This window comes from Budorcas taxicolor, chromosome 10 (genome assembly GCF_023091745.1).
Source record: "Budorcas taxicolor isolate Tak-1 chromosome 10, Takin1.1, whole genome shotgun sequence".
Taxonomy (NCBI): domain Eukaryota; kingdom Metazoa; phylum Chordata; class Mammalia; order Artiodactyla; family Bovidae; genus Budorcas; species Budorcas taxicolor.
In genome coordinates, this window is record NC_068919.1 from 36,630,626 (window position 1) to 36,644,159 (window position 13,534).

Below are 13,534 nucleotides of genomic sequence, written 5' to 3' on the forward strand. Positions count from 1 at the left end.
ATGATTTCTATACCTTTAAGACCATGAAATTTCTGCACCTGATCTTATGTCTCTGGCTATGTTCCAGTGTTTATAGTCAATGGGAACTTCAACAGAATTTGTATCCTACTGTTGTGTGAAAACTGTATAAATCTTAATTGTGTCGAATTGGTTTATAGTGTTTTTAAGGTATACTATATTCTACTTCTCTGTACAGTCATCCTATTAATTTCTGAGAGTTTGATATTGAAACTCCAACTAAGAATCTTAATTTATCTACTTAAAACAAATGACTGTAATATATACTGGGACCATATGTAACTTTGCTCTGTATTTTCCATGTCTCCTGTAAATGTGTTATCATATTTTCATAATTAAAAAAATAAGAAAGAACAATTTAAAAATATTTTAGGAGAGAGGTTAAAGAGATGAAGCAAAACTGACTATCAATCTATAACTGTTTAAGCTGAGGCATGGGTACCTGGAGGTTCTTTATAACAGTCATGCTATTTTAACATACACTTAACAATTTTCCTTAATAAAATGTTAAAAAATAAAAAGGGCATTACACTGAAGTTTTTTCAATTGTTCTTTCCCTAAGTATACTTCTATTTACCTTACTCAATAGTAGCTATTAGAGGTTAGGAAAATTTATTACTATAAGGAGCAAGATGCTGGGAGGGATTGGGGGCGGGAGGAGAAGGGGACAACAGAGGATGAGATGGCTGGATGGCATCACTGACTCGATGGACATGAATCTGAGTGAACTCCAGGAGTTGGTGATGGACAGGGAGGCCTGGCATGCTGTGATTCATGGGGTCGCAAAGAGTTGGACACGACTGAGCGACTGAACTGAACTGAACTGAAGGAGCAAGAAGAACAATTAGGGTATAAACAAAACCTAATCATAGGAAAAGAAATAAAAGTAACTGCTTTAGGCATATAAGCAATATATGTATTATTTCCTAATGAAATGTTACTTTTATCAAGATACCAAAGCCTCCTCCTTCCCCCTACCCCACCCATCTCTTTTCCTGATGTATACTTACTACTTTCCATCTTTCTTTGACCAGGATTCCAACACTGAGGATATCCGGCTGCTCTCCTCCTCCACTCATTGCAACTCACTGATGTGGTAGAATGGCTACACAGGCATCCGGCTCCCAAGGGTGGTTTCCATTTAACCTGAAACAAAAGAAACAGGAGCAGCATATCAGGACTAACTAACTAACACAAACATTCCAGCACCCAGAAGTACTACTAATTCTATACATTAATTCGGTGGCTTGGCTAGAAAGGGGGAAATCCCAAATCTCGCTTCTAAAATCTGTTTAGTGCATATAAAAAAGTGCTTACCTCTCCATTACAGAGCCCAGTGAAATAACCAAACATTAAAGAGGCATTATATTGAAAGTGAAGTCACTCAGTCCTGTCGGACTCTTTGTTGGTACAAAAGTAATTCTAATTTCAGATCATGAATTTTAAATCATTATATCTAGGTTCAAACACATTTTTCTTAATCAAAATAGGATCCATTACAATCAACACATTTTTGTCAATGGGAAATAAGTTGGTTTATTCCTGTAGTGTAAAAATCTGTGCTTCAGGAATCAACAAACAGTTGGAAAGCATTTTCTGCCTCCTACTGGCTGTGGAAGCATTTTCCCTGTAAAAAGTTGTCGAGAACTTTGAAGAAGCTGAAGTCCGTTGCCACTGGTGAGAGGTCAGGTGAAGATGGCAGATAAGGCAAACCTTTGTAGCCCAATTTGTTCAACTTTTGAAGCATTGATTGTGCAACGTGCAGTCAGGCATCATCGTGGAGAAGAACGGGGCCCATTCTGTTGACCAATACTGGCTGTAGGTGTTGCAGTTTTCGGTGCATCTCCTCAGTTTGTTGAACATACTTCTCAGATGTAATGGCTTCGCTGGAATTCAGAAAGCTGTAGTGGATCAGAAACAAGCAGCAGACACCAAACAATGACCATGACCTTTCTGTGGTGCAAGTTTGGCTTTGGGAAGTGCTTTGGAGTTTCTTGGACCAACCACCAAGCTGGCTGTAGTATAAAATCCACTATTCATCACACGTCACAATTCAATTGAAAAATAGTTCATGTTGTTGTGTAGAATAAAAGAACAGAGACACTGTAAAATGACAATTTTTTTGATTTGCAGTCAGCTCATGAACGTGAGACACCCACTCATTGAGCTTTTTCACCATTATAATTTGCTTCAAATGCCAAATGACCATAGAATGGTCAATGCTGAGTACTTCAGCAACTTCTTGCTTAATTTTAAGAGGATCAGTTCTGATGATGGCTCTCAATTTATTGACGTCAACTTCCGATGGCCAGCCACTACGTCCTCATCTTCAAGGCTCTCGTCTCCTTTGCAAAATTTCTTGAACCACCACTGTACATTCATTAGCAGTTGCTAGGTCAAATGTGTTGTTGATGTTGTGAGCTGTCTACCCTGCTCTATGACTCATTTTGAACACAAATTAAAAAACAGCTCAAATTTACATTTTGTCTAACATCATTTAAAGAGTCTAAAATAAATACAAAATAAACACCAAATAATAAATCATTTAACTCTCTTAAATTGAAGAAAGTGGGGAGAACCACTAAACCATTCAGGAATGACCTAAATCAAATCCCTTATGATTATACAGTGGAAGTGAGAAATAGATTTAAGGGACTAGATCCGATTGACAGAGTGCCTGATGAACTATGGACAGAGGTTCATGACATTGTACAGGAGACAGGGATCAAGACCATCCCCAGGAAAAAGAAATGCAAAAAAGCAAAATGGCTGTCTGAGGAGGCCTTACAAATAGCTGTGGAAAGAAGAGAAGTGAAAAGCAAAGGAGAAAAGGAAAGATATTCCCATTTGAATGAAGAGTTTCAAAGAATAGCAAGGAGAGATAAGAAAGCCTTTCTCAGCCATCAATGCAAAGAAATAGAGGAAAAGAACAGAATGGGAAAGACTAGAGATCTCTTCAAGAAAATTAGAGATACCAAGGGAACATTTCATGCAAAGACAGGCACAATAAAGGAGAGAAATGGTATGGACCTAACAGAAGCAGAAGATAGTAAGAAGAGGTGACAAGAATACACATAAGAACTGTACAAAAAACATCTTCACGACCCAGATAATCACGATGGTGTGATCACTCATCTAGAGCCAGACATCCTGGAATGTGAAGTCAAGTGGGCCTTAGGAAGCATCACTACGAACAAAGCTAATGGAGGGGATGGAATCCCAGTTGAGCTATTTCAAATTCTAAAAGATGATGCTGTGAAAGTGCTGCACTCAATATGCCAGCAAATTTGGAAAACTCAGCAGTGGCCACAGGACTGGAAAAGGTCAGTTTTCATTCCAATCTCAAAGAAATGTAATGCCAAAGAATGCTCAAATTACCGCACAATTGCACTCATCTTACGCTTGTAGTAAAGTAATGCTCAAAATTCTCCAAGCCAGGCTGCAGCAATATGTGAACCATGAACTTCCAGATGTTCAAGCTGGTTTTAGAAAAGGCAAAGGAACCAGAGATCAAATTGCCAACATCTGCTGGATGATGGAAAACGCAACAGAGTTCCAGAAAAACATCTATTTCTGCTTTATTGACTGTGCCAAAGCCTTTGACTGTGTGGATCACAATAAACTGTGGAAAATTCTGAAAGAGATGGGAATACCAGACCACCTGACCTGCCTCTTGAAAAATCTGTATGCAGGTCAGGAAGCAACAGTTAGAACTGGACATGGTGCAACAGACTTGTTCCAAATAGGAAAAGGAGTACGTCAAGGCTGTATATTGTCACCCTGCTTATCTAACTTATATGCAGAGTATATCATGAGAAACGCTGGGCTGGATGAAGCACAAGCTGGCATCAAGACTGCCGGGAGAAATATCAATAACCTCAGATATGCAGATGACACCACCCTTATGGCAGAAAGTGAAGAGGAACTAAAGAGTCTCTTGATGAAAGTGAAAGAGGAGAGTGAAAAAGTTGGCTTAAGCTCAAGATTCAGAAAACTAAGATCCTGGCATCCAGTCCCATAACTTCATGGGAAATAGATGGGGAAACAGTGGCTGACTTTTATTTTTCTGGGCTCCAAAATCACTGCAGATGGTGACTGCAGCCATGAAATTAAAAGACACTTACTCCTTGGAAGAAAAGTTATGACCAACCTAGATAGCATATTCAAAAGCAGAGACATTACTTTGCCAACAAAGGTCCGTCTAGTCAAGGCTATGGTTTTTCCAGTGGTCATGTATGGCTGTGAGAGTTGGGACTATAAAGAAAGCTGAGTGCCGAAAAATTGATGCTTTTGAACTGTGGTGTTGGAGAAGATTCTTGAGAGTCCCTTGGACTGCAAGGAGATCCAACCAGTCCATCCTAAAAGAGATCAGTCCTGGGTGTTTACTCGAAGGTCTGATGTTGAAGCTGAAACTCCAGTACTTTGGCCACATGATGCGAAGAGCTGATTCATTTGAAAAGACCTTGATGCTGGGAAAGATTGAGGGCAGGAGGAGAAGGGGATGACAGAGGATGAGATGGTTGGATGGCATCACCAACTCAATGGACATGAGTTTGGGTGGGCTCTGGGATTTGGTATTGGACAGGGAGGGCTGGCATGCTGCAGCTCATGGAGGCACTAAGAGTCGGACAGGACTGAACTACTGAACTGAACTGAATAAATCATTAGCAAAAACATAATGTAAGAAATGCACATTAAAATGAGGTATAGCATAATTACATTTAAGAAGGTATCTCAAAATCAAACAACAAAGATCAACAATGCAAAACCGCAACTACTTTTGCACCATGCTAATACTGTTGAGAGTCCCTTAGACAGCAAGGAGATCCAATCAGCCAATCCTACAGGAAATTAATCCTGAATATTCATTGCAAGGACTGATGTTGAAGCTGAAGCTCCAATACTCTGGCCATCTGATGTGAAGAGCTGACTCACTGGAAAAGACCCTGATGCTGGGAAAGATTGAGGGTGGGAGAAGAAGCGGATGACAAAGGTGAGATGGTTGGATGGCATCACTGACTTGATGGACATGAGTTTGAGTAAGCCCTGGGAGTTGGTAATGGATAGGGAAGCCTGGAGTGCTGCAGCCCATGGGGTTGCATAGAGTCAGACATGACTGAGTGACTGAACTGAATATTACTACACAAATATAACTTACAATAACTGAGATTGCTAAACTATAGGGCAAGCATGGTGTTAATGGCAGTTGACTCAGACTGCTACCCTTAGTCCAACCTTTTACTAAGAAAAAAATACCTAATTTACAACAGCTTACAGTTTAATAAGTTGCAAGATAGATCTTAACATCACCAGAGCTCATAAAATTTTAATATTAATAATGCACTTAAAATGCATAGGAAATAAACATGAGCCACAGAAAAGGGCTGTTTATTAAACCCAATGTCAAAATACAGTCTAGTAAAACTACTGAATTTCAATTGGGAAAAAAAATTCACTGGACACAGGTGCAGAAAGTCCAAATTACACATAAGGGGGAAAAATCAGGCTGAGAACAGACATCAGCACAAACAGCTTATTACATACTTAAGTATCCAAGGAAATGTGAGCCAAGCATGGTCTACCCTGCGAAAGTAAACTTCAAGGCTAAGGGAAGCAGTTATGAACACACAGAACCAAAATAATATTGTTCCTAAGAAATGCCGCTAGGAATCAACTACATAACAAGTATCAGACAGATTACGGTAGAAGATTTGACATAAGCATTGACCTGAGAAGACCTAAAATCAATGATAACTCAGTAGCAATAAGAACCCCTGCCTTCAGATTGTGAATTCTAAACATCATATCCCACTGAAAGAAATCAGGGCTCCTTGGAAAAATGGCTTATTCTAGGTCTGGCACAGGAAATTATGCACAATCAACCTGGTGCATCTCATGAAATAAGAAAGCAAAAATGTTAACACCACCAGTATTAGCAAATCAAAAGGAAAACAGAGACAAGGGAAGGAATTCTCATTTGTCAAAGATGAAACAATTTGAGCATATACAAGAATACAATGATTGAAAAACATCAAAAATATAAATATAAATATATATATACATACACCCATGAGTTCACAATGACACTCAAAAAAGAAAAAAGAATATTAGAGGTCGATTTTCAAGATTGTGTGGGCACAACTCGTTATTCTAATAATTGGCAAATAAACAGAATAAAACATTTATCCTGCCTTTCTAGTATGAACAGTATTTTGGGGAGGCAAAAAGATGATGAGGGTGACTTTTCCTTAGAGAACAGTCACAGCTAATAAATGCAAGAGAACTTATAGATTTAGAAAATAACCATTTTCCAATCCCTGGTTACATAATGAATGTAGACAATGACCATCAATGGCTGCTAAAGCCATAATGTAAAAAGTGGATGGAGAACTTTAATATGGAAGGATCAAGTTGAACTCACTGGTCTACCTTAACATCATTAAAAGCCACGACAATGAAACAAGAAGTGCTTCCTGACAGATGCAACAAAATTTTCTCAGTATCACCTATGAAGTCTCTTGCCTTGAAACAAACAAACAAACAACAAAAAACCCTTAAATCTAGTCAAACATTTAGATTTGATGATAAGTTTACAAAAATAAGGGTGATTGAGGTACATGTTAAATGACAACATGAAGATACAATGAGCTAAATCCATGATGACGGAGATCCTAAAGAACAAAATGGCCCATATAAATGACATAATGACCCAAAACAAATGGCATGGAAAATAATAAAGCTTTACACTGCACACTATAAGAAATAAGATATATATATCAACCTAAAGCAGCAGCTAGCAATTTGACCACCTCATGCGAAGAGTTGGCTCATTGGAAAAGACCTTGATGCTGGGGGGGATTGGGGGCAGGAGGAGAAGGGGACGACAGAGGATGAGATGGCTGGATGGCATCACTGACTCGATGGACATGAGTCTGAGTGAACTCCAGGAGTTGGTGATGGACAGGGAGGCCTGGCGTGCTGTGATTCATGGGGTCGCAAACAGTCGGACATGACTGAGCGACTTAACTGAACTGAACCGAAGCATGTACTGAGTAAGCAACAATTGGTAATTTTGTAGGGTGTAATAATAGTAGTGTAGTTATGTTTATAAAGTCTTTCTCTGTAAGAGATACATAAACTACCAGTGCAAAAAGTGATAAAAGGTCCTGAAAGTGAAAAAGTCCGACTCTGAGACCCCGTGGACTGTAGTCCAATAGGCTCCTCTGTGTCCATGGAATTCTCCCGGCAAGAATACTTGAGTGGGTACCCATTTCCCTTCTCCAGGGGATCTTCTCAAGCCAGGGATCAAACCTGAGTCTCCTGCATGGCATGCAGATTCTTTACCATCTGAGCCACGAGGGAAACAAAGTGATAAAAGCTCTTAGATTTGCCTTAAAACACTCTAAGGGGAAAGGAGTTGTACAGGGGACAGAGGATCAAATGACATAAAAATAACAGCATTTTCATAAACTTTGTGTGATGGGTACATGTAAATCCATTATACTATTTCTCAGTATATCTGCCATATTATATATTAAAAGTAAAAAACAGAAGATGCACAGATTAAAAAGATCTAGAATTCATTTTAACAAATGGAGCTGAGACAAGTACATACTCACATGCAAGAAGAATGAATTTGTACCCCTACCTAACATTATACATAAAAGTTAACTCAAAATGGATCAAAGACCTAAATATAGATGCTAAAACTATAAAACTCTTGGAAGAAAACACTGGCAGAAGTCTTCACTGGCCTTGGATTAAGCAATGATTTCTTAGATATGACAACTAAAGCACAACAAACTGAAGAAAATAGATAAATTGGAATCCATCAAAATTTTTTAAATTTTATATGCCAAAAGGCAACCTACGAAATTGTGGGAAATAACTGCAAACTATATATCTAATATGTGGCTAGTACCCAGAATGTATAAAGAATAATTCAACAAAATGAAAGTCAATAATTCAATTTAAAACCAGGCAAAAGGCCTGAATAAATATTTCTCCAAAAATATATACAAATAGCCAAAAAGCACATGAAAAAAATTGCTCAAAATCTCTATAATCATTACAAAACTACAAATCAAAACCACATGAAAAATTGCCTCATACCCACTACAATGGCTACCATTAAAGGAAAATGTCAAGTGGTGACAAGGATGTGGAGAAACTGGAACACCTGCACACTGTGAGTGAGGAAATAAAATGATGCAGCCACTATGAAAAATAGTTTGGGAGTCGTTAAAAAATTAAGCAGTCAATTCCCATATGATTTAGCAATTCCACTTCAGGGTATATACCCCCAAAATTGAAAGCAAGGACTCAGACAAATATATTTGTGCACTCAAGCCCATAGCAGCATTATTCACAATAGCCATAAGGTGGAAGCAGCCCACACATACATCTACAGATGTATGGATAAAGAATATGTGTAGTATAGATACAATCTGAAGGGGATCAGCCCTAGGATTTCTTTGGAAGGAATGATGCTAAAGCTGAAACTCCAGTACTTTGGCCACCTCATGCGAAGAGTTGACTCATTGGAAAAGACTCTGATGCTGGGAGGGACTGGGGGCAGGAGAAGGGGACAACAGAGGATGAGATGGCTGGATGGCATCACTGACCCGATGGACGTGAGTCTGAGTGAACTCCAGGAGTTGGTGATGGACAGGGAGGCCTGGCGCACTGCGATTCATGGGGTCGCAAAGAGTCGGACACGACTGAGCGACTGAACTGAACTGAACTGATACATACAATGTAATACTATTAAGTCTTAAAAAAAGAAATCCTATCACATACTGCAACATGGCTGAGTGATAAAGCCAGTCACCAAACGACAAATACGTTTATAATTCCATTTATATGAGATATCCAGAGTAGTCAAACTCATGAAAATAGAAGAATGGTGGTTACTAGGGGCAAGTGGAGAGAGGGGGGAAAAGGGTACTGTTGTTAAATAGGTATAGAATTTTAGCTTTGCAAGATAAAGAACTTTTAGAAATCTATTTTGAAACACTAATAAATACACTTAACACAACCGAGTTCATACTTAAAAATGATGAGGATGGTAAATTTTGTTGTGTGTTCCTTATCACAGTAAAAAAAAAAAAAAAAAACCACACACACACACACACAAAACTATGGGCCCCCTAGATGAGAATCCGGTAATATTCAGCATAATAAGATAATTTACATTTAAACTCCAATCTAGCAGGGCTTCCCAGGTGGTGCTAGTGGTAAAGAACCCACCTACCAATGCAGGAGACATAAGTGATGCAGGTTTGATCCCTGGGTCGGGAAGATCCCCTGGAGGAGAGCATGGCAACCCACTCCAGTATTCTTGCCTGGAGAATCCCATGGACAGGGGAGCCTAGTGGGCTACAGTCCATGGAGTAGCAAAGAATCGCACACGACTGAAGCGATTTAGCATGCACTCCAGCAATTCCACTTCAGGGAACCTATTTTCAAGGTCCAATGGTGAAAATATGTGAAATGAATTCTTCATAAGCCTTTTCACTATAACATTATTTGCAATTACAAAAGCCCCAGGGGAAAACTAACAGTCCATATTGGTTGAATATAAAATGGTTCACTCAGGTAATGGAGTACTAGCCCAGGAATAACAGATATACTGACACAGAGTGACTTTCAGGATAAATTGTTAAGTGAAAAAAAAATAAGATGCAGTGATGTGTTTACCGTATACTACCTTTTATGTATAAGAAGGGTAAATGTTAAGTATATTAACATATTTGCTTTCATTTTTTTTAAAAGGAAGGAAAAGCCAAAAAGTGATACAAATGATAGCAGAGATCAGTAAATTTTTTTCAGTAAAGGGACAAATAATAAATATTTCAGTTTTACAAGCCATATAATCTCTGTCATAGCTACTCAGCTTGGCCGTTTTAGCACAAAAGAAGACATAGACAATACATAAACAAAACACTATGTGTTCCAACAAAAATTCATTTACAAAAAGAGACAGGTGGTTAAATGTGGCCTGCAGGTCACTGTTTGCCAACCTTTCCCAGAAGGAGAAAATATGATGGAGAGGATACAGATAGAAGTTAAGACTTCTAAGAATGTACTTTGTGATACAGTTTAGATTCTGGAATGAAAATCGTTGTTTTACATGCGAGAAAAAAATTCCTATACTCCAAATTCAACAAAGTACCATAGCAACAAGTACTCTGGCCACTTGATACAAAGAGCCAACTCAGTGAAAAGACCCTGATGCTGGGAAAGACTGAGGGCTGGAGGAGAAGAGGGCATCAGAGGATGAAATGGTTGGCTAGCATTACTGACCCAACGGACATGAGTCTGAGTAAATTCCAGGAGATAGTGAAGGACAGGGAAGCCTGGAGTGCTGCAGTCCATGGGGTTGTAAAGAGTCGGACTCGACTTAGCAACTGAACAGGAGCAAAAAGTAATCATCAGAACCTGGTTTAAACTCATCCCAGTCTTATCAATGACAGCTTCAAACTAGTAACCACACTTCAGAAGGTCAACCAACTTACCACATTTCATAACCACATTTATCAAAAGTTCAACCACTTCCTAAACAGTCCCACTTCACCAATCCCTGAACTCTAAGTTTCACAGATCTCCTCTGAATGAGAGCAATAAATATAGCATTTTGTTCAGACACTGAGTGGTGACTTCTTTGTTCAAGACAAAAGATGGTAAATCAAGAGAAAAAAATACTAAAAATGAAAGGAGTACAATCTCTAAAAATTAAAAATAAACCAAGAACCCTCTGCATATCAAGTATGTGGCATTATCACACAGAAAATTCAAGGGGCTTTATTTTGATTGCATAATTCCTAATCAGATATATCTTAAGTAAAAAAAAGAATTATAAAGAAATCTTAAAACTACATTTAGTAGTTCTGCTGTTAGAAATTATATCAATTCTGTTATTTAAAACCTATTATAGAGCTTCCCTAGTAGCTTAGTTGGTAAAGAATCTGCCTGCAATGCAGGAGACCCAGGCTTGATCCCTGGGTCAGGAAGATCCCCTGGAGAAAGAAATGGCAGCCCACTCAAGTACTCCTGCCTGGAGAATTCCATGGACAGAGGAGCCTGGCAGGCCACAGTCCATGGGATCACAGGGTCAGATGCAACTGTGTGACTTTCACTTTTCATAGGTATATTGCAAGGCAGAAAACAAAAATCTACAACAATGGCTAAAATAACCTCTCAAAGGTTTCATGAAAGACATAAAACAATAGACTGAAGAACTTTAATTAAACAGGATAGGCACAAAATAATCCATTTCCAAACACATCAAAACCAAACTGCTGAAAATTAAACACAAAGAAAAACTATTTCCCTAATGATCCAGTGGTTAAGAATCCATCTTCCAGTACAGAGAACCTGGATTTGATCCCTGGGTGGGGAACTAATATTCCACATACCACAGGGCAACTAAGCCTGCACACCACAACTACTGAGCCTGTGCAACTCAACTAAGGCCGTGCAACTGCAACTACTGAGGCCATGGGCCACAGCCACAGAATCTGTGTGCTGCAGCAAAAGATTCTGACTGGCAAGTAAGACTCCACGTTGCCATAAACAAACAGTTTTTTAAAAACAGCCAGAGAAAAATGACATATTACTTACTGGGAACAGTAATTCAATTGACTGTGACTTTCTCATAACAAAACATGGAGGTCAACAAGAAACAGAAAAACATTTTTAAAGTACTTAAAGTAAAAAAGCACTGTCAACGAGAATTCTATGCCCAGAGAAAATATCCTTCAGGGATAAGGACACTCTTAGATAAATGAAAATTAAGGTTATGTATTGTCAGCAGAGCTGCTGTGAAAGGATCACCAAAGAAATTTCTTCAGAGAAAAAAAATATATGACAGAGGGGAACTTGGACTAATAGGAATGAATGAAGAAAAACAGAAATCTAGGTAAATACAATAGACTAATCTCCTCTTAATTTAAAAAACGATGCTTGAAAACCAAGAGCTAAAATTCTAACACTATCTAAAACAATTTTCAATGTATACAGATAACACTAACAAGATAATGCTAGTGGAGGTGATGGAATTCCAGTTGAGCTATTTCAAATCCTAAAAGATGATGCTGTGAAAGTGCTGCACTCAATATGCCAGCAAATTTGGAAAACTCAGCAGTGGCCATAGGACTGGAAAAGGTCAGTTTTCACTCCGATCCCAAAGAAAGGTAATCCCCCAAAATGCTCAAACTACTGCACAATTGCACTCATCTCACACACTAGTAAGGTAATACTCAAAATTCTCCAAGCCAGGCTTCAACAACATGTGAACCATGAACTTCCAGATATTCAAGCTGGTTTTAGAAAAGGCAGAGGAACCAGAGATCAAATTGTCAACATCCGCTGGATCATCAAAAAAGCAAGAGAGTTCCAGAAAAACATCTATTTCTGCTTGATTGACTATGCCAAAGCCTTTGACTGTGTGGATCACAATAAACTGTGGAAAATTCTGAAAGAGATGGGAATACAAGACCACCTGACCTGCCTCTTGAGAAATCTGTATGCAGGTCAGGAAGCAACAGTTAGAACTGGACATGGAACAACAGACTGGTTCCAAATAGGAAAAAGAGTACGTCAAGGCTGTACACTGTCACCCTGCTTATGTAACATATGCAGAGTACATGATGTGCTTGGGCTGGATGAAGCACAAGCTGGCATCAAGATTGCTGGGAGAAATCTCAATAACCTCAGATATGCAGATGCCACCACCCTTGTGGCAGCAAGTGAATAAGAACTAAACAGACTCATGATGAAAGTGAAAGAGGAGAGTGAAAAAGTGGCTTAAGCTCAAGATTCAGAAAACTAAGATCATCGCATCTGGTCCCATCATTTCATGGCAAATATATGGGGAAACAGTGGAAACAGTGGCTGACTTTATTTTGGGGGGGGCCTCCAAAATCACTGCAGATGGTGACTGCAGCCAAGAAATTAAAAGTGCTTACTCTTTTGAAAGAAAGTTATGACCAACCTAGAGAGCATATTAAAAAGCAGAAACATTACTTTGCCAACAAAGGTCCGTCTAGTCAAGGCTATGGTTTTTCCAGTAGTCATGTATGCATGTGAGAGTTGGGACTATAAAGAAAGCTGAGTGCCGAAGAATTGATGCTTTTGAACTGTGGTGTTGGAGAAGACTCTTGAGAGTCCCTTGGACTGCAAGGAGATCCAACCAGTCCATCCTAAAGGAGATCAATCCTGGGTGTTCATTGGAAGGACTGATGTTGAAGCTGAAACTCCAATACTTTGGCCACCTGATGCGAAGAGCTGACTCATTTGAGAAGACCCTGATGTTGGGAAAGATTGAAGGCAGGAGAAGAAGGGGATGACAGAGGATGAATCATTAGATGGCATCACCGACTCAATGGACATGAGATTGGGTAGGCTCCGGGAGTTGGTGATGGACAGGGAGGCGTGGCGTGCTGTGGTCCATAGGCTCACAAAGAGTCGGACATGACTGAGCGACTGAACTGAACTGAACGAGACAATCACAATG

The 13,534-nt window shown here is 39.2% G+C and overlaps 1 protein-coding gene across 1 annotated transcript in view; it reads right to left on the reverse strand.

Annotated features, from left to right (window-relative positions):
* Positions 1–13,534, reverse strand: part of TTBK2 (tau tubulin kinase 2) — a 127,957-nt gene that overhangs the window by 93,724 nt on the left and 20,699 nt on the right. Inside the window, exon 2 of the mRNA XM_052646402.1 lies at positions 1,029–1,164. Within this exon, the coding sequence (XP_052502362.1) occupies positions 1,029–1,097 (69 nt within the window). The 5' untranslated portion in view covers positions 1,098–1,164. The remainder of the gene's footprint in view (positions 1–1,028; positions 1,165–13,534) is intronic.